At 36.2% G+C, this 21,636-nt stretch overlaps 1 protein-coding gene across 1 annotated transcript in view; it reads left to right on the top strand.

The window, feature by feature from the left end:
* eIF2beta (eukaryotic translation initiation factor 2 subunit beta) overlaps positions 1-21,636 on the top strand; it is a 164,654-nt gene that overhangs the window by 47,338 nt on the left and 95,680 nt on the right. Inside the window, exon 3 of the mRNA XM_090397454.1 lies at positions 4,813-4,907. Coding sequence (XP_090253580.1) covers positions 4,813-4,907 — 95 coding nt within the window. The remainder of the gene's footprint in view (positions 1-4,812; positions 4,908-21,636) is intronic.

The following is a 21,636-nucleotide window of genomic DNA, read 5'->3' as shown; positions in this document are numbered from 1 at the left end:
TTTTTGCTTTTTTTGTTATATTTTTGATATTGTTGTTGGTTTATGCAGTAGATTTTATTTTAACTGCAGCGAGTATAATTTGTTATGCTAACTTTTATGGAATATTGGGAAAGTCAATAGAGTATGGGTGTGCAGCTGGCAGGGGTGAGGGACTTGTGGACAACTCCCTCATAGGGAGTGCCCTTCTGGATGCTGCTAAATTGAGACACTCTTCTACGGAAAGCAGTGGCTGCTTGATTCATCATCTGATCAGGAAGCTTCCTAGAGCATTACTAACTGGTTTGGTCCGGTGTGCCTTCTGTTGGCCTGCCTGTGGAAAGCATTTCACTGCTGTATCTTGACATGCTTCGAAAAGAGGACTTCCAGGACACATTTCAGAAGTGGCAAGAACGCTGGGAGCACTGTATTGATATGCAAGGGGGACTATTTTGAAGGTGATAGTGTGTAAACGTAGATAAATAAAGTAATTTCTCGTAAACAGAGCTAATCTCGAAACTTTTTTGATACCACCTCGTGTATATATGTGTATATATATATATATATTTTTTTTTGTATTTTTTCCTTTATGTTTTAAATAGTCCAGATTTCCTGCTCTAGAGACCAAACATGGAACTTTTTCAAGCCACATCAGCCTTCCAACAAGTAGGGTGGTGATCTCACACCAGGCAGTGAAATTCATCTTCCACCTAAAGACCATTACAAACATCTATGCCTATAGTGGGATTCGAACCTGCAGCCTGTTGACTGGAAAGTAGATACACTAGCCACTCGGCAAACCAACCCAGCAGTTACTCTTGTAATGTATATTTTGCCACTTTTTTTTGTCTGGAATTATTAGAATGGGAAGTTCATTTTAGGAAGTCTTCGTTAACCATTATCATGTAATACATATCCTATCTCTCCGTAAGCTCAATCACAGATAAAGCATTCATGGCTAAACAAAAAATCTAGTCATCATGCCTCCAGGGATAAATTGTTCTCCCATTATGTCTTATCATTTATTGAAACATTTCTTGAGCATCCCTCTTTTCCACCTATCATCTAAACTTTGTAACCCACAAACTTTCAGTCTGTCATCATAGGGAGAAATCCACAAACCTGTCATCAATTTGGTAACTTGTGACTGAATTCTCTTCACCACTTTCACATCTCCAATCATCCATATGATCAAATCTGGGCACAGCAATCAAAATGGGCGCTTATCAAAGCTTTATAGAAGACAGATGTGGTTGTATTTTTTAACATCCAAGTTAGTAGAGAAAAACAGAAAATGCAGTTGAATGTGGTGTAGTGATCTTGTAAGAATGTAATATTACGGCAATATAAATTGAATGGACAAGCTTAAGAAACATTTAATGAATACAAGCATTTGTACATTTTGTTGAGAAGGAATTTAAGTTTGGGAATCATATTGGTAAAACAACTAAAACTGTTTATAATCAAAGCATTATAAAGAGGGATAGTAACGTCCATATCCTCTACTTGTCATTGTTTTCTTCAACATCCAAGTGATTCTTTAAGCTATTTTGTCCATTTGGACAATATGTCTTCTGAACTTCAACTCTCTGTTCACCATCACCCCCAAATTTCTGGCCTTGTTACTCTTTCCACCAGCATCATATTGGTAAAACAACTAAAACTGTTTATAATCAAAGCATTATAAAGAGGGATAGTAACGTCCATATCCTCTACTTGTCATTGTTTTCTTCAACATCCAAGTGATTCTTTAAGCTATTTTGTCCATTTGGACAATATGTCTTCTGAACTTCAACTCTCTGTTCACCATCACCCCCAAATTTCTGGCCTTGTTACTCTTTCCACCAGCATAATATACCTAGCTTATAATCTTTTCATTGCACTTATTTAGATTTAATTTTTTAAAAAATTTATATTCATATTTTTGTGTTACTTTTAGAAGCATTCTTCTTCTTCTGCAGCTTCTCCCACTTAAGTAGGTCACTGTTGATGATGATGAGTCTCCTCCACATCCTTCTGTCTTGGGCTGTCACCACATCCAAGTTCTTCATCCTCAAGTCCTCTTCTACCAGCTCCCTCCATCTCTCCTTTGGCCGCCCACGCTTCCTCCTTCCTTGCACATCCATCTGCATGACCCTTCTTCCCACATATTCGTCCTCCCTCCTCATCACATGACCAAACCATCTCAACCTTGCCTTCTGTATCTTCACTCCTAAGTTCGTAACTTTCACTGTTCCCCTCACACAGTCATTTCTCAGACGATCCTTTCTGGTCACATTGCACATCCGCCTAAGCATTCTCATCTCTGCTACTTCCATCCTGCTGATGTTATTTTTCCTCAGGGCCACAGTTTCTATAGCATACATCATAGCTGGCCTCACTACTGTCCTATAGATTTTGCCTTTCGGATTGATCGGCACCCTCTTATCGCATAACACTCCAGCCATCTCCCTCCAGTTCCTCCAACCCGCTTGTATCCTGCATCCCACTTCCTTCTCAGCTCCTCCATCTTCTTCCACTGTTGAACCTAAATGTCTAAAGTCCATCACCTTCCTGATGACATTTCCTTCCAGCTCCAGATCTGTCTCCTGGCTGCTGCCCACTGTGCAACACATACTCTGTTCTTACTTCTGCTCAGTCTCATACCTCTCTCCTCCGTTACTTTTCTCCATCTTTCCAGTTTAGTTCCCGCTTCTTCTCTTGAATCTGCACACAGCAAGTTGTCATCTGCATACAACATTGTCCAAGGTGCATCTTCTCTCACCTCCTCCATCACAATGTTAAACAGAAATGGACTTAATGCTGACCCTTGATGCAAGCCAACTGTTACTTGAAAACTTTCTGTCTGTCCCAGACAGGTCCGAACACTTGTCTTCACATTTCTGTACATCTCCCGCACCAACCCGACATATTTCTCTGGAACCTTCTTCTCCCTCAGACACCTCCAGACTTCTTGCCTTGGCACTCAATCGTATGCTTTCTCCAAATCAATAAATGCCAGATCAATAAGCGCCCATTGTTTCTCTCGAAACTTTTCCATCATCTGCCGTAACCCAAAGATCACATCTATTGTTGATCTACCAGGCATGAAGCCAAATTGTTCCTTTGCAATCTTCACCTCCTTCCTCAATCTTCCATCATGAACCCTTTCTAGGATTTTCATTGTGTGGGACATCAACTTTATTCCCCTGTAATTTTTACAGTCTTGTGCATTCCCTTTACCCTTGTAGATGGGGACAAGAGTACTCTCCCTCCATTCCTCGGGTATATTTTCTTGTTGGCAAACTTTCACGAACAGGTCCCACAGCAGGTCAATTCCCTCTTCCCCCAGTGCCTTCCATGCCTCCACTGGAATCCTGTCGGGGCCCACCGACCACCAACCCTCCTGCTCTCTAATCTTTCCAGATGTCTCACCAAGCACCTCGATTGCACAGCTCAGGATTACTTTTGAATTATGTTTCCACCAATCTTGTACACTTTCCAGTCCATCCAAAATCCTCTCTAACACCCTCTCCCTAAAACGATTCCTTACACTCTCTTTTTTTAAGCGAAACCACTTAATTGTCTTCATCCCATGGCTTCCAGAGGTTCTTACCTTCGATCTTATTTTAAAGTCTGCGCACAGCAGTTGGTGTTGCTGTGCCACTTGATCTGTTGGAATTACTTTACAATTTGTCAGAACCTACCTGTTTAAATTAAAGATTATGTTGTTATTATATTGTCATTGACTGTTATTGTGCTACTCTTAGTTTTCCTGAATTCATTTGATAAATTCATTGGTAGTATTTAGAGGATCTCTTGTGAAAGTTGTGATGCTTCTGCTCTAGTTATGGAATCACACTAATCCTACTTGATGATTGTTGTTTTGGTTCGACTAGTATAATGTTTATTTGTTTTAAGTGTTTCATGACTTTTAAACTGTGCTCTTAAAGTATGTGTTATACTTTTGGATGAAGCACAGTTTTCCCTATGTTATGATTCTCCCATTCAGTTTGACATCCTCGGTACTTTGTGTGCTCAAGATGTGAAGCATAATTCCTGAGGAAACCAGAAATAGGATCAAAGTTAGATATGAAATATCATATGATTTTTATACATCAGGCTTTCCTGAGAGTTGTATAATCAGCTAACTTTCAAAATATGAAATCTAGACTTTAAAAAAATCATTCTTTATCTACAAACAAAACAAATTACAAATTATGAACTTTTTGAGCATCTCCCAAATCTTGGCAATGGATAGTCAGTCATTCTGATTTAAGTTTGGGAGGAATAGGAGCACTTCTTTGAGCAACCACTCCAACTTAAACTGATATCAAAGTAATAGGTGTGTATCAGACCAGAAGATATTATGGTGAGTTTCCATTCCATACTATGCAGGCCAGATTTTTCAGGTTTCTTTCAGTTTTTTTTAATGATTTTTTTTGTCATGTCATTTCAATTTAATTAATTTATGTAATTTTATTGTACTTATTGCATTTCTAAATTAATTTATTTTAATTTTAGTTTTATTTATAATTTTGTTGTATTTTATAACCACCTGTATGGTGGCACTCCAGCATGTGGCTCATATTTGCAAAACAGAATTAACATTTTTTTGTTCAAGTTTCACCTTGTGTTTGTGCATTGAGGATGGCCTATCAGTTGAAATCACATGTTATAAATTACACATTTAAGAATATTTTCAAGTATGGACTGAACAGACAATCATGTTATATCTATATGTGAAATAGCAGATTGAAAACATATTGTGAAGTATTATTATTGATTTCTGAATAACTGTTTGTGTTTTGTATCCTTTTAATTTTTTTGACCAATAACCAAAAATATCTTAAATAGATCCAGCCCTTGATTTGGATGATTTTTCGGGTTTGAAAAAAAAGAAGAAGAAGAAAAAACTTCTGAGTTTGGATGATTTAGAAACAGCTTTACCGGTAAGTGGGGAAAAAAAAAAAAAAAAAAAAATAAATATGTAAAAACAGAAATAAAAACATTCTTAGGATTGTTTTCAGGCAAAGCTCATAGTAATTTCACAGGATTTTTTTTTCTCTCTTAAACATCATCAGATTCCTGCCATGTACCCACAAGCGGTGTACAGGATATGATAGTACTACATGAAAAAATTATATCATTACTAACTTCCTGTCTACAATTTTCCTCCAAATCAGTCTGTTACTTGTCAAGACTCCAACATTATCAGATCTTATATTTCTATCGTCTAAGGCACTTTGTACCGTATCAATCCACCTATATCTTGGTCTTCCTCTGGGTCGTTTTGCTACCAACCTGGCAGAGAACACTTGTTTTGCTAATCTTTCCTCGCCCATTCTGTTTAGGTGACCATACCACCTGAGATTAGCTCTGCTAACGCATTCCTGGATGCTGACAATGTCAAGTTCTTTCCTAATATTCTCGTTTTTAATATGATATTGCCATTGATGCCATCTGTTCACGCCTATAATCTTTCTCAGAACTCTCATATCTGCGGTCTCTAGTCTTTGGTCAAGTGTTTTACTTCTGACCCAGCTCTCAGATCCATAAGTTAAAACTGGTTTGAACACTGTCTTGTATACAGCTAATTTAGTGTTCCGACTAATTTCTCTCTTATTCCATATGAATTTATTCAATTGACTTCCCACTATACCAGCTTTGCTGATTCTGTTGTCTATTTCTATATTTGATTTACCATCTTCAGTAAAAATCATGCCTAAGTAGCTGAAATGTTTTACTTGTTCCACAGGTTCTCCATTCACAACACAGTTGACATTTTCAATGATTCTGCCTATTTTCATTGTCTTTGTCTTTTTATTGCTGACCTTCATACCATATCTATTACAACAGCTATTCAATTTAGTCAGAGAATCTTGCAGACTTGTAGCGGATTTATTTAGAAGTATAACATCATCCGCATAAAGCAAAGAGCTGACATTAACATCTCCAATTTTGATATCATGTTTAATACCACTTTCCTTCATAATGTGATCCATATAGATAATGAATAACAGAGGGGATAATGTACATCCTTGTCTCACACCAGATTTAACATTAAACCATCTTCCTGTACTTCCTTCAATTCTAACTGCTGACTTACAACTCAAATAAAGACTAAGTATTGCTTGATATAATGTCCCATTGACACCATATAACTGCAGCGTATTGAATAGCTTCTCTCTTGGCACCTTATCATATGCGCTTTCCAAATCGACAAAACTTAAATACAGATCTTTGTTATATTCCCATGCTTTCTGGACTATTTGTCGTAAAGTGATGATCTGATCCTGACAGCCTCTGTTTGGCCTGAATCCAGCTTGTTCTTCACCAAGCTTTTCTTCCACAATTCTTCTCAACCGTTTCTCAAGTATACTTGCATAGATCTTGCCAGGAACACTCAGTAGGGAAATACCTCTGTAATTCTCACATTCAGTTTTATTTCCCTTTTTATATATGGGTACTATGAGAGCTCTACTCCAATCATCGGGAATTCGTCCTTCTGTCCAGGCTTTCTGTAAGACTCTTATACCACCATACTTCAGCATTTCTGGTCGAATATCATCTACTCCTGCTGCCTTTCCACATTTCAAGCCTTTGTTGGCTTTTTCTACTTCTAGTATGGATATGTATTCCTGCCTGTATGATTGGTCAGTGTTTTTTACCACTGTGCTGTCATCACTGCTTGTTTCATTTAGCAGTTTTTCAAAGTAATTACTCCATACTTCAAGGATATCTTTTTCTCCTGTTTTCATGTCACCTTTATCATCTCTAACTCCTTTTACAGCACTCTTTCCTCCATTCCTAAGCTTTTTCAACAACCTCCAGAATATTTTGCCACCTTCTTGATATTTATTTTCTATATTCTTGCCAAAGTCGTCCCATGACTTTTGTTTAGCTAGTTTTACACAGTGTTTAGCATTCTTGCATTTGTCTGTATATTCTCTAAGAGCACAAGCTGACTTATTTGCCAGGAACTTTTGATATGCTTTCTTCTTTTCCTTCACTGCCTCTTTAACTTCCTGTGTCCACCAGGGGGTTCTGATTTTTTATCCTTGCAGACAACCTCACCACATGCCTCTCTGGCAGAATCAATCAATGTTTTCTTCAGAGTTTGCCACTGAATCTCCAAGGTTTGATTCCTGTTCTCAAACTCTTTCATTTTTTTTTCAATATCTTTGTGTATTTTAGTCTACAGTTCACATCTGAGAGCTGCTCAACTTTTATTCGCTTTAAAACTTTCTTACATGTTATTCTTTTCAATATAAAATTCAATTTTATCCTGCTCAAGACTAAATAGTGATCACTTCCAATTTCAAATCCTCTGTACACTCTGGTGTCCTGCACCAGGGAGAAAACATCACCATCAACAATAACATAGTCAATGAGACTTTTCTTATTCTTTGCCTCTTCTCGCCATGTGAATTTGTGCACATTTTTATGTTGGAACATGGTGTTAGTAATAACCAGTCCATGTCCTGAGCAGAAATCCAACAGATATTTGCCATTATTATTAGTTTTGCTCTTTTCTCCAAATTTTCCCAAAATATTTTTGTATGTCTCACAATCATTTCCTATTCTGCTATTTAGATCCCCAACAAGGACCAATTTTTCATTGTGTCAGTTGCTTTTTCTAAAGCCTCAAAAAATTCCTCCACTTCTACCTTAGTAGAACCTTCTGTGGGACCATAGGCACAAATAAGTCTCATTGTCCAGTTCCCCATTCTCATATTTGCCCACATTACTCTACTTGAGACTGACTGCCATTCAAGAAGATTAGCCTCGTATTTTGTGTTGAATACTATGGCTACTCCTTCTTTTCCTTGAGTGTCATTGCCTGAATATAACATTTTGTATTTATTGCTCAGAAAGATCTCACCAGTTTTAGTCTTTTTTTGTTTCAGTCACCCCTATTATGTCGATCTGGTACTTATCTAATTCCTCAGCTAGCTCCATTTCTTTGCCATTCAGGCTTCTTACGTTGATAGTACCGATCTTTAACTCAGGTGATGTTGAGTTGGGGTTTGTTTTCAGATTTGTTCCGGTAGCTGACTTTTCCCTGCTCGCCCTGGTTCCCTGGTGAAAACAACGGGGGCCTTGTTTAACCGGGCGACGCCCCAGCCGGCATGAAATTTTGTCCTGTTGTACCATCATTTTTTTTATTTTGGTTTAACCAATAAGAATACAATTTGGTCGGCTAAATCCCAAATTGCCAGCCCATCCTCGTTCGTTCAGTATCCAAGTAGATACCCAACAGGGTGCACCACGAGAAGGTGAGGATTGGACATTAAGTCAGAAGCCCTGGTCGGTTCTCCGCATTCCTTTAAAGGCTATGTGGCGGTCTCCTCTCAGTTATACAGCTTTGACCCTTTTCACTCTTAAACTTCTCTCACAAATCATTTGAAACATTTGATTTTTAATGCATTTTGGGATAAGGATAGGAAATTCGTCCTTTAGTATAGGTTTGATATTTTAATATCACTCTAGGATACAGTTCTTGATTCTGGATTAGACAGTTTGATGTACTATTCCAACTTTCTGAAAGAGACTTGGAGCAACAACTCAAAACAAACTAAGTTTTTGTTGTTGTAGTATATATATCCAATGATACTGTAAAATTATGTTATTTTTATTATTTTATATTGTACTTTAAATTGTTTGTTCTTCAATATTCAATATTTTAATTTCTTCTCTTTACTTTTTACTTATCTTAACTTTATTTTAGTCGTAATCCAGAGTGTATAATCTCGTTGCTTTAAATAGACTATCCCTTCAGTCTATCAATTTACCCCCCCCTCCCTTCTCAAGGTCGTGACTATGCTATTTCACATGTTCGTATTTTAGAATTTAGGAATTGCCTCTGGCTGGAGCCAATTCCTTTGTCTAAACTGCTGGCTTTTTCTCACCTTAATCTCTGAAAATTTATTTTTTATTTATGACTGCATCATCAGAGATCGTGTAGAGGACTTGTATATCTTTTCAAAACTCACAAGAAAAACTGTCCATCACAACACGAAATAGCTCTAATTCAAGCAATGTTTAAATCTACTATTCATCAGTTGTGTAATAGTAATTACACGACTGACTTAAGAGTAATAGTAATTTATACTATTACTCTTAAGGTCACACAGGTTCTGTCTTTTTATGAGAAGTGCATTGGTCAGGCAGAATCAGGCAAGTTATTTGACAAACAAAACAATTTATTCATGCTAAATCAAAGTACATAAAAAAAAAGTTCACACTCAAATTCACTAATCAAAATTGAAAAAACATAAAATTCATGTGTCTGGTTCTCCACTAGATTACTTAACATTTCTCGCTTAAGCTCAATGACTAATGCAGTTTGTTACGCTCACAGATAATTCAGACACGGCAGCAGACTTGCACATATTTTATATTAATTTAACTCAGACTACATATGAATATTAGGCTTAACAAAACTTTCACATGCTATTCCCTCTTCAATATGTAACATTATCTATTTCCTTATAACTCTGCAAACTACTTCACAATTATTTATACAAATCGGCTTTCCGTCTTTACCACTGTTCTTTATGCTAACAAACAAAAAAAATTGAGCAATCTTTGCCATTAATTTCACATCTAGGAAAGTCCTATACAAAAGTCTTACTTGTTACTTAGTAATCCAGTTCATTAAACAAGATCCTTGAGATCATTGACACCTTCTGCCTTCCTGTAATATTCACACACGGGCACTTTTTACGACATCGATGATACTTCACATACGGTGATCGTGTGAAGTATCACACAATCATCGCATGTTCATGTGATACTAATTCCTCTCAAGGTCATGACACTGGAGTCCCAATTCCAGTGAGTAACACTGGAGTTGGGACTGGAGTAGATCTCCACTGCTATTACAAGCCTTCCATCATTGTCAGGCATCAGCTGGTGGGACGTGGCTCCTCATCCTTGGAACTGCAGGATACACTGGAAATTCCTCACAGCGAGAGCAGGAAAGGAAAACCGGAACTGGAAAGCCTAGCCTCCGAAAGGCTCGCACTGACAAAATCCTAGCACTCAAATCCTCGTACCGAATAGTCTCTGCCGAATATATACTTTAAAAAATGTTTATACTTCATCATCATCAAATTCCTGCCATGTTCCCTCAAGGGGGTGTACAGGATATGATAGTACTACATGAAAAAAAATTACATCATTATTAATTTCTTAACTACAATTTTCCTCCAAATCAGTCTGTTACTTGTCAAGACTCCAACATTATCAGATCTTATATTTCTATCGTGTAAGGCGCTTTGTACCGTATCAATTCACCTATATCTTGGTCTTAGTCTGGGTTGTTTTGCTGCCGACCTGGCAGAGAACACTTGTTTTGCTAATCTTTCTTCGCCCATTCTGTTTAAGTGACCATACCACCTGAGATTAGCTCTGCTAACGCATTCCTGGATGCTGACAATGTCAAGTTCTTTCCTAATATCCTTGTTTTTAATATGATATTGCCATTGATGCCATCTGTTCATGCCTATAATCTTTCTCAGGACTCTCATATCTGTGGTCTCTAGTCTTTGGTCAAGTGTTTTACTTCTGACCCAGCTCTCAGATCCATAAGTTAAAACTGGTTTGAACACTGTCTTGTATACATCTAATTTAGTGTTCCGACTAATTTCTCTCTTATTCCATATGAATTTATTCAATTGACTTCCCACCATACCAGCTTTGCTGATTCTGTTGTCTAATTTCTACATTTAATTTACCATCTTCAGTAAAAATCGTGCCTAAATAGCTGAAATGTTTTACTTGTTCCACAGGTTCTCCGTTCACAACACAGTTGACATTTTCAATGATTCTGCCTATTTTCATTGTCTTTGTCTTTTTATTGCTGACCTTCATACCATATCTATTACAACAGCTATTCAATTTAGTCAGCGAATCTTGCAGACTTGTAGCAGATTTATTTAGAAGTATAACATCATCCACATAAAGCAAAGAGCTGACATTAACATCTCTAATTTTGATATCATGTTTAATACCACTTCATAATGTGATCCATATAGATAATGAATAACAGAGGGGAAAATGTACATCCTTGTCTCACACCAGATTTAACATTAAACCATCTTCTGTACTTCCTTCAATTCTAACTGCTGACTTACAACTCAAATAAAGACTAAGTATTGCTTGATATAATGCCCCATTGACACCATATAACTGCAGCGTATTGAATAGCTTCTCTCTTGGCACCTTGTCATATGCCTTTTCCAAATCAACAAAACTTAAATACAGATCTTTGTTATATTCCCATACTTTCTCGACTATTTGTCGTAAAGTGAAGATCTGATCCTGACAGCCTCTATTTGGCCTGAATCCAGCTTGTTCTTCACCAAGCTTTTCTTCCACAATTCTTCTCAACCCGTTTCTCAAGTATGCTTGCATAGATCTTGCCAGGAACACTCAGTAGGGAAATACCTCTGTAATTCTCACATTCAGTTTTATTTCCCTTTTTATATATGGATACTATGAGAGCTCTGATTCGTCCCTCTGTCCAGGCTTTCTGAACTATGCAGTGCAGCCACTGTAAGACTCTTATACCACGATACTTCAACATTTCTGGTTGAATATCATCTACTCCTGCTGCCTTTCCACATTTCAAGCCTTTGAAATGTTTATACTTCAATATTTCTTCTCTTTGCTTATTTACTTTACAGTCGTATTTCCGAGTAGTTGTTGTAATTTCGTTACTTGAAATAGACTATTACCTTTAAGCCCTTGAGAAGGGGAGGATTCACTCTATCAATTTAATTCCCCTCCCTCTCAAGGTCATGACTATGCTACTTCATGTGTTCGTATTTCAGAATTTAGGAATTGCCTCTGGCTGGAGCCAATTCCTTTGTCTTAAATGGCTGGCCTTTTCTCGCATTGATCTCTGAAAATTTATTTGCATTTACGACTGTGCCATCAGAGATCACGTAGGGGAATTGTATATGTTTCCTGAACATGCAAGAAAAAAACGCCCCGCACAACATGGAATTATCTCTAAGTCAAGCAATGTTAAAATCTACTATTCGTCAGTCGTGTCAATCCCGCACACAGGTTCTGTCTTTTTATGAGAAGTGCATTGGTCAGGCAGAATCAGGCAAGTTATTTGACAAACAAAATATTTTATTCTTTCTTTTAAGCTTACACGGTGATCTGAATGCATTTTTGGAAATTATGGAGACAACTACTGTGTTTGAATAAAAACTTTAGTTTAATATAACTAAAATCTACATTTGATCTTTCGACCTTTATGTCAAGGTCATCTTCTGGAGCATACAACTATACACAGAAAACAAGCTACACTACAATCAAACTGGTTTGTTAAAGACACTCACCAGCTGCTACAACAATTGTTGGCCTGACCTCTGGTGGGGAAAAATAAATGTTATGTCCATGTTAGAGTCCTATTATTAGTGTTATCTGTTGGTTGTTACCAACAGATAACAGATAACTCTGCAAATTACTTCACAATTATTTTTAACAAACTGGCTTTCCGTCTTTACTACTGTCTTTATGCTAACAAACAAAATTTTCAGCAATCTTTGCCATTAATTTCACACCTAGGAAAGTCCTATACAAAAGTCTTACTTGTTTCTTTGTCATCCAGTTCAATACACAAGATCCTAGAGATTGTTGACACCTTCTTCTGCTTTCCTGTAAAATTCACACATGGGCACTTTTTACGACATCGATGATACCTCACACGTGGAGATCACCAAGGAATTTAGCAGTGGGAACTCTGGAGTATTCCGTCACTGCTATTACGAAACTTCTATCATCATTGGGCATCGGCTGGTGGGATGTGGGTCCTCGTTCTTGGAACGGCAGGACACACTGGAAACTCCTTGTGGCTAGACAGGAAAGGAAAATCGGAACTGGAAAGGCTTGCACTGATAGTCCCCGCCTAAAAGCCCCGTTTCCTTCGATTCTTCCCTCTTTTATTCTCTTCTCCCGACCTTGGAACTCTTACAGATTTAATCGCCTGGATTTTCTTGAAGGGGTCTTTTCAGCCACCTGGCAGTCGCTGAGTCAAGTCGGGAAACCCCATACTTCGCTGACCTTCACAAGTTGTGATCGCCTCAGGTCTTACATACGAATCCCATCAGAGTTAATTCTTTGTTTGTACAATTATTTATTACAATTTATTCTAACATTTTTTTTTTTTTCAGATTTATTACAGAAAAGTTGAGTTAAGTATTAATCAAAATACAAGTATATTAGATTAATTTTATTTCCCAAGTAAAATCGGTATAGAAGAAATTTTATTCTAAAATCTTTCTATACAAGATTTTACATACCATGCATTTTCCTTTGGTAGTGTTAAGTTGTGAATGAAGATATTTGGGAATTATAACTCTTCATTCACATTTAACATGATCTGCCATAACTTAAGTAAGACTTGTAAATATTATTTGATGTTAATCTCTTGCTTGTAAATTAATATTCATATAATTACTTTGAGTTTATTTATTAGTTTAATTATATAATTTTGAGATATGTATTAATAATGAAAAGACTATATAAACATGTCATTCATTTTATTTTATTTATTCCTGTGTTAATATTATAAGAAGCCATGCAAATATATTATAAGAATTAGTATTTATTCATATTTAAATGTATATTATATGAATTGTAAAATATCCTTTTATTTTGTTTCTGTATGTAAGAGTGATTTTATGTAATTCTTCTGATTAAATTTGATTGGCTGCTGAAGGAGAAACGGAGTTTGTTTTTAGTCAGCGCGTGTTTAGAACATGAACGGCTGTGATATGGAGTGAAGCCAGTAGATGTAAGCTGAACTGGCTAGAACCGGATTTTGGCGGGAAGAATGAACGATTTTAATTGGAAAACGAAAGTAAAGAAGAGGAGAAGCGTTCAGGACAGCAAGGAGTGAAAGTAACGGGTGGCAGAAAGGGGAAATGCCATAAATAGATTAAGAAAGGACCAGGAAATTAATAGGCAATTAAGAATATTTCTACGGAATTCTAAAATTAAAATTGCAAAGCTGAATTTAATGCATAGAAGAAATTAAGGAATAAAAGAAAGATTTGGAAATGCCATAAATAGATTAAGAAAGGACCGGGAAATTAATAGGCAATTAGGAATATTTCTACGGAATTCCAAAATTCCAAATTTTAAAATTAAAATTGCAAAGCTGAATTTAATGAATAGAAGAAATTAAGGAATAAGTAGATTACCTAAAACTAGTGCGTCAAGACTTGTGAAACTATGTTTAATATTTCAGTTATTATAGTGAAGATTTCTTTTGAATAGTGTTACTTCAAAGTAATAGTTAACTAGTTTTAAGTGTGCCTATAGTACTTCCAGTGTGTAAAAGGTGTAACCCGGTAAGAGCAGTCCTTTTTGTATTTCAGTGTGAAGAAATAAGAGTTAGCTCTGCCTGATATATCTTAACATTGACTGTGGCGTTCTACTAAAAATAGCCGAAGTAAGGAATTTTAAGGTGTTTCCCCCCTTGAAATGATAACTGCCTCATAATTAAATTAAGTGTTTGTTGACTAAGAGAGAATTAGAGAATTCTACCTTAAGAATAATTACTGTAAAATTCTGGAACATTGAACTGTGTGAACCATTTTCAATTATTCGAAAGAATATAGAATTGACAGCTGAATGTTTAATGCCTAATGTATTATGTTTGTTATGAGTATTTGAATTAAGTTGATGTATAAAAGAATTGGATTATCTCATTCAATAGAGACAAGTTGTGATAATAGTATTTAAGCGTTGAAGAATAAGATCTGTAAATTTAACTTTAATCTTTAAACCAAACTGAGTGGCTACTAGTGTCTCAGAGATATTTTGAATATTGTTCATAGATCTTGCTTAGAAAATTATGCTTAAATGTACATGTTCTATAACCCTGTATTAAATGTTTATTTTATTGAATCAATTTGTTGTTTGTTGATTTTTCTTCATCTGCACCGCTCATAAAAATTTATTGGACCTTGCGGAAGCCTTAAATGATATTAACCTCAGCCTGTATAAAGTGAGATTGCAAAAGTTAGTTGGTGATTGATTCCTCTGTATTATATAGACTAATCTAATTATAGGATGGCGCAGTATAATATAAATTTCCTTATATTCGGATCAGTATCAATCAGCATCTAACAAAAATAAAAACTGAATTTAAAGAAATAAGAATAGCTCCTTAACTTAAATGGATCAATTAGCAAGATGGATGACACAACAGTAGTCAATTAGGTAAGGCCTCTGCTTGTTACTAATTGAATATAAGTTTAAATCCTGCTATAGCATTGGATATTTGTGAGTTTTTAACAATAGATTTTCATTCATTCCTCAGTGGTACACTATTACCCTCCTAATTAGATGCATTGGAGCACCATTAAAAATGGTCTGAACAGAATTCTGATTATATAATCCCTGTTGTATTGCAGTACAAATGAGCTATAGAATCCATAATCCTGCTTCATGACTGTGATTTCCATATGAAAATCACTGGGTTGTTCTGGTAATACAGAAAAATAAAATAAAAAAGTGATCCTTGTTCAAGGTCTAAATGGCAGAACAGGAAACGAAGCCCACCAGGCATGTAGAAACAATTTGGGAAAAGTCTTAGAAAAGGATCCAAATGCTGTGAAACTTTGCAGGAATACATTTCATGCTGAATTGATATCTACGTAAACTTTAGTCCTGGCAAAAAAAGTTCCAAAATTCACCATTCTCATGTGATGCTGCATGATGTAGATGTGAGTTTTCTGTGTGTATAAGAAGGAGAAAAGTGATACAAGCATAAATAACACATGCATTTATGGGCTATACTGTTCGGTGTGCTGCCCTTCCCAGTATGTCACAAACTGCATCTGTTGCATCGTGTGTTCAACAGCAGAATGCAGCTGGTTGGGACTGTTGTTGTGCACATACTGCATTGTGCTGGCAAGTTATCAGGATGATCTGAATAAACTCTGTCTTTGAGAAATCCCCCAGAGCCAGTAGTCACAGGGAGTCAGATTAGATTGACAACTATCCAGTGGGAAATGCACAGCTGATCAATCTGGCTTCCTTGAAATGTTCTCTAAGAATCTCCTGTACGGATCGACCGATTGAAATGAAAAATGACTGAATCCATGCACAAGTGCTGTGGCACAAGAGAATTATTTATCATATCTCTCGGCAGTAACTGAGCAGGTTAGAAGACCCAACTGGCAAATGTCCACAAAGAAGAAGAAGAATGGTCCAATGATAAATGAAGCTGTAAACCTGCACCAGACAGTAACTTTAGGTGAATGCAAAGGAATTTGTTGGGTGGGTTGCATGCAGGTTTTGCATAGCCCATACCAAGCAGTTATGGGTATTCACAGCTCCATTCAGGTGAAAGTGAGCCTCATCTCCCCACAAAATCATTCAGATTATGCAGCATCCAACTCCACTCAAGCAAGGAATGTTAAAGCGAATGGCAGTCGACTCTCAAAGTCCTGTTGGGTGCATCTCCTGTGTCAGGATTATCTTGAATGGGTAGAAATGCATAATCTTCTGTAGAATTTTCCAGACAGTTGTGTAAAAGCACATCCATTTGTGTTGATACAACACGTGCACTGCAGGAACAATGCTGTTATTCATGGCCTGCTCTACAATGGTAGTAGCATTTTAGAGCAGGCCATGATTGGTTTGCGAATTCTGCCAAAGTCTAACTCCCAACAATCTCGTTTCTTCAAAATGACTAATCATTTGTTGTAGAGCACATGGAGATCGTGGATGTCATTGATATTTGCTTAGGTGACAAAATTTATAAGACAAGGTATAAGAAAGAAAGTCATTAAACTTGAAATCAGAATCGGTGATATCAAACTTAGCTTGGTTTACTTTATGCAGGTGAGGTACTCATAAGCACATCCACTGAAGTTTCCATGATTCTCTAATCGAATAACATCTCTGAAAATGGGTAGGAACATAGAAAACTTTAGCTGCATTCTCAGTGGAGAACTTACAGAACAAATAAAATATTTCGGCTATTTAGGCACATTTTTTAGTGAGGATGGCAGTTGAAATCTGGAAATGTACAACAGGATAAGCGACAAGAGAGAAATTGTCCAAAACACTAAACTAGCAGCATGCAAGACAATGTTCAAACCAGTTTTAAGTTTTGGATCTGAGACTTGGGTTAGAACTAAAGTACTTGATCAAAGATCAGAGACCACAGATACAAGAGTTCTGAGAAAAAAATTAGGATCCTGAAAATGCTGAGAAGGCAGGAAAAAGATCCAGAGGAAGACCAAGATATAGGTTTATTGATTAAGTCAGAAGAATGGAATGGTAATCATGTCAGTGCTGACAAGCAATAGACTAATTTGGAGGGAAAGTGTTGACAGAAGATTAATAATAATGTTAACTTTATTTCTAAATGAAATCTCACATGGAGCATAATTTCCAAACACAAGATACCATTTGAACCAGAAGGTTTCTATATCATTCAAGATTCTTCTGATATTTTTCTGGCTGAAGATTCAGTTTTTGGTATAATATGATGGCTCTTAGTTGTAGAGAAGATAGCAACCTCAGTTTTCTGATGGTTTCATTTGCATTGCTTATTCTGTTTAGGAATTTGTGGAGAAGAATGATGTTGAGGACATCTGTAGCTTTAGGTGATGTTTTGTTAGTGCCATCTAGAATGGAAATATAGATGGGTAGAAGTCACTGACTGGCACCCAAATCCTAATTTCAAAGAATGGTTTAATTTCCTCACTAGCTTTGATGTGTTTACTTATCAGTAATTACATGGATGCGAAGTGCCCACTGAAATTGAAACAGTGCTTGGATACTATTCATAGAATATGAATAGAGCATAAATTAATGGATATATTGTATCCTGGCCATTTAGTGGGTAAGAGGCTTTATTTTTCTTTAATCTATTAAATAGTTATCGATTTTTAGGAAGTGTAAGTAGCACGCTTTGATTATATAACAAGTAATTTATCTTGGCCTGTAGTTTTAATTCCATTTAAAACCTTTCAAGGCACGCTGTTTATGATTTCACCCACCAACTGAAATCCCACATACACATGGAGCATAATTTCCAGACACAAGCCTGTCTAGAGTAGAATCAGAAAATTAAAATGCTGCCATTAGTGAACTGGAATGATGTCCTATTTTATCATCATCATTCTAAAATTCCTGATGTGTACCCTTAAAGAGTACAGAGAATATTATGACAGTAATAAGTGATCTATACACTCCTTGGTGGGGGGGGGGTACATGTCAGGAATTTGATGTTTACATTATTGCTAATCTGCTGTCAACAGTTTTCCTACAAATTAGGCTGTTACTTGTCCACACCCCAATATATTGTCAGATCTCATTTCTGTGTTATGGGATGTTTCTGATTGCACCAGTTAACCTAGATCTTGGTCTTACTCTTGGTTTTTTCCCCTGCCATTTTGTTTAAGTTTAAATTTTTGACAATTATGATGGTGCAAAAGAGGATGCATGTAAATTCCAGCTTTGTTTTTTTTTTTTCCTGAATACTGAGCAGTAAAGGCTGTCGCCTGGTTCACAAAGAAATATGAGATCTAAAAGGGCAATCTGATTGTTCTCTTCTAACTCAAGAGTGAACTGGATACATTGGTTAAGGTTGTTGATCTTATTGACAAATCTTGATGATCTGTATAGGATGCATACCAAACCAAAAACATCATCAACAGCACCATCATAATTGTCAAAAATCTGTCATCATTCGAGCACACTCTGTATGCTCCACTGAATTGCTACTCTCCCAAGAAATAAATCACATTGTCTGCCTTCCTTACTAATGGTTTTATGGAATCATATGTAGACAAGATAATTAATGTACTGAATCATATGTTGACAAAGTAATCAATAATTATAGTTTCTTTGTCATCTGCCTCTCATCAAAATAGTGATACAGGTGGTCTCTCATATTACCATTCCCTGTATTAAAGGCATCTCAGAAGGTACAATCAAACTACTTAGATCTCTTGGCTTACAAACATCCTTCCATCCTATTAAGAATTAGAAATATATACACGTTTACACAAGAATAACGTTTAATTTGCCAAATATTTCGGTCTGAATATTACAGACCATCTTCAGTGGCTACATAGGAATAGTTTTAAAAAAACAAGGGAATACGAACAATTCATCATTCACACATAGAACGAGCCGCGTGATGTCATATCGCTAAATATTAGAAGAGAAACATTTTTAAAGTCATAATTAAAGATATTAATTCAGAAATTCATATAATAATCTTAAATAACATTAGACTAATATAGGAAATTTACATAAAAAAAAAATTAATGTGTTATCCTGATTAAACTTTCCCAAATTTTTTATATAGATATACAGTCATTATGATTCAAGTTAGGACGTTGAAGTAAGGCCTCCACACTTTCTTTAAATAAACGTTTTTTCCAAAACTAACTGTTCAACTTTTCATTTATTACAGAAAGAACTTTCGACTATCAAACATCACATGAAACTAAATGGCTTCTCCGAAAAGAGCATACAATATCTTTTCGATTCTTACAATCCAACACAGAACAGCAAAGATTCAATACGTCGAGTTCCAATTCCTTACATTTCCGGGATTTCAGAACCAATTTCAAGAATTCTGAAGAAATATGATTTAACAGCCACTTATACACCTATTAACAAATTATCCATCCATTTTCCTTCATCTAAAGATAAATGCTCAACTTTGTCTCTACCTGGTGTGTATCAAGTTCCTTGCAACTGTAATCTTTCCTACTTTGGACAAACTGGATGTTCTATAGAAAAAAGAATTCAAGAGCATCAATTCAACACAACAAACCCGAGAAATCTGGATTAGCTCAGCATGGATTAGAAACAAGCCACAACATCCTTTGGTCCAAGACTCTCCTCCTACACAGATGTTGCTACAAATTTGAGCATTTATTTAAAGAAAGTGTGGAGGCCTTACTTCAACGTCCTAACTTGAATCGTAATGACCATATATCTATATCAAAAATTTGGGAAAGTTTAATCAAGATAACACATAAATTTTTTTTTTTTATGTAAATTTCCTATATTAGTCTGTTATTTAAGATTATTATATATTTAAAGTTATAATTAATATCTTTAATTATGACTTTAAAAATGTTTACTCTTCTAATACTTAGCGATATGACATCATGCGGCTCGTTCTATGTGTGAATGATCAATTGTTCGTATTCCACCTTGTTTTTTAAAACTATTCCTGTGTAGCCACTGAAGATGGTCTGTAATATTCAGACCGAAATATTTGACAAATTAAACATTATTGTTGTGTAAACGTGTATATATTTCTAATCATTATGTCACAAGTATCATTAAAGAATCATCCTATTATGAAGATATCTACTTTTCTAGGCTCAGCTAACATCTGCCTTTAGACCACCCTGGAGTATATCAAATTCCATGCCAGTGTGGATTAATCTATATTGGCCAAGCAGATAGATCTACAGCCATGCATCATTATGAACACTTAGACTATATTAAGTTCCATGAACTGGAGCAATCAAGACTTGCAGAATATGCTATCACCATCAGACAAAGTTCTTTGGAAGAAAATTAAGGTTCTTCATAAAAGTAATAATCTCTTGGAATGTTTATACAAATAGTTGAGACCTTCCTACAGCAACAGAAACTAAATAGAAACAACGGACTTAAATTATCCTGCTTCGGGAAATAATTCTTCACAAATTCCTGAATTCACTTAAATTTAATTATGTATATATATATATAGGGGTGCTTAAGGGTCAAAGCTGTATAACTGAGAGGAGACCTCCACATAGCCTTTAAAGGAATGCGGAGAACCGACCAGGGCTTCTGACCTAATGTCCAATCCTCACCTTCTCGTGGTGCACCCTGTTGGGTATCTACTTTGATACTGAACGAACGAGGATGGGCTGGCAATTTGGGATTTAGCCGACCAAATTGTATTCTTATTGGTTAAACCAAAATAAAAAATGATGGTACAACATGACAAAATTTCATGCCGGCTGGGGCGTCGCCCGGTTAAACAAGGCCCCCGTTGTTTTCGCCAGGGAACCAGGGCGAACAGCGAAAAGTCAGCTACTGGAACAAATCTGAAAACAAACCCCAACTCAACATCACCAGAGTTAAAGATCGGTACTATCAACGTAAGAAGCCTGAATGGCAAAGAAATGGAGCTAGCTGAGGAATTAGATAAGTACCAGATCGACATAATAGGGGTGACTGAAACAAAAAAGACCAAAACTGGTGAGATCTTTCTGAGCAATAAATACAAAATGTTATATTCAGGCAATAACAATCAAGGAAAAGAAGGAGTAGCCATAGTATTCAACACAAAATACGAGGCTAATCTTCTTGAATGGCAGTCAGTCTCAAGTAGAGTAATGTGGGCAAATATGAGAATGGGGAACTGGACAATGAGACTTATTTGTGCCTATGGTCCCACAGAAGGTTCTACTAAGGTAGAAGTGGAGGAATTTTTTGAGGCTTTAGAAAAAGCAACTGACACAATGAAAAAGGAAAAGTTGGTCCTTGTTGGGGATCTAAATAGTAGAGTAGGAAATGATTGTGAGACATACAAAAATATTTTGGGAAAATTTGGAGAAAAGAGCAAAGCTAATAATAATGGCAAATATCTGTTGGATTTCTGCTCAGGACATGGAC

The sequence above is a fragment of the Typopeltis vanoorti genome, chromosome 9 (assembly GCF_054136105.1).
Source record: "Typopeltis vanoorti isolate ZY-2024b chromosome 9, IOZ_Tvanoo_1.0, whole genome shotgun sequence".
Lineage (NCBI taxonomy): Eukaryota > Metazoa > Arthropoda > Arachnida > Uropygi > Thelyphonidae > Typopeltis > Typopeltis vanoorti.
This window is presented reverse-complemented; position numbering and strand designations above follow the sequence as displayed.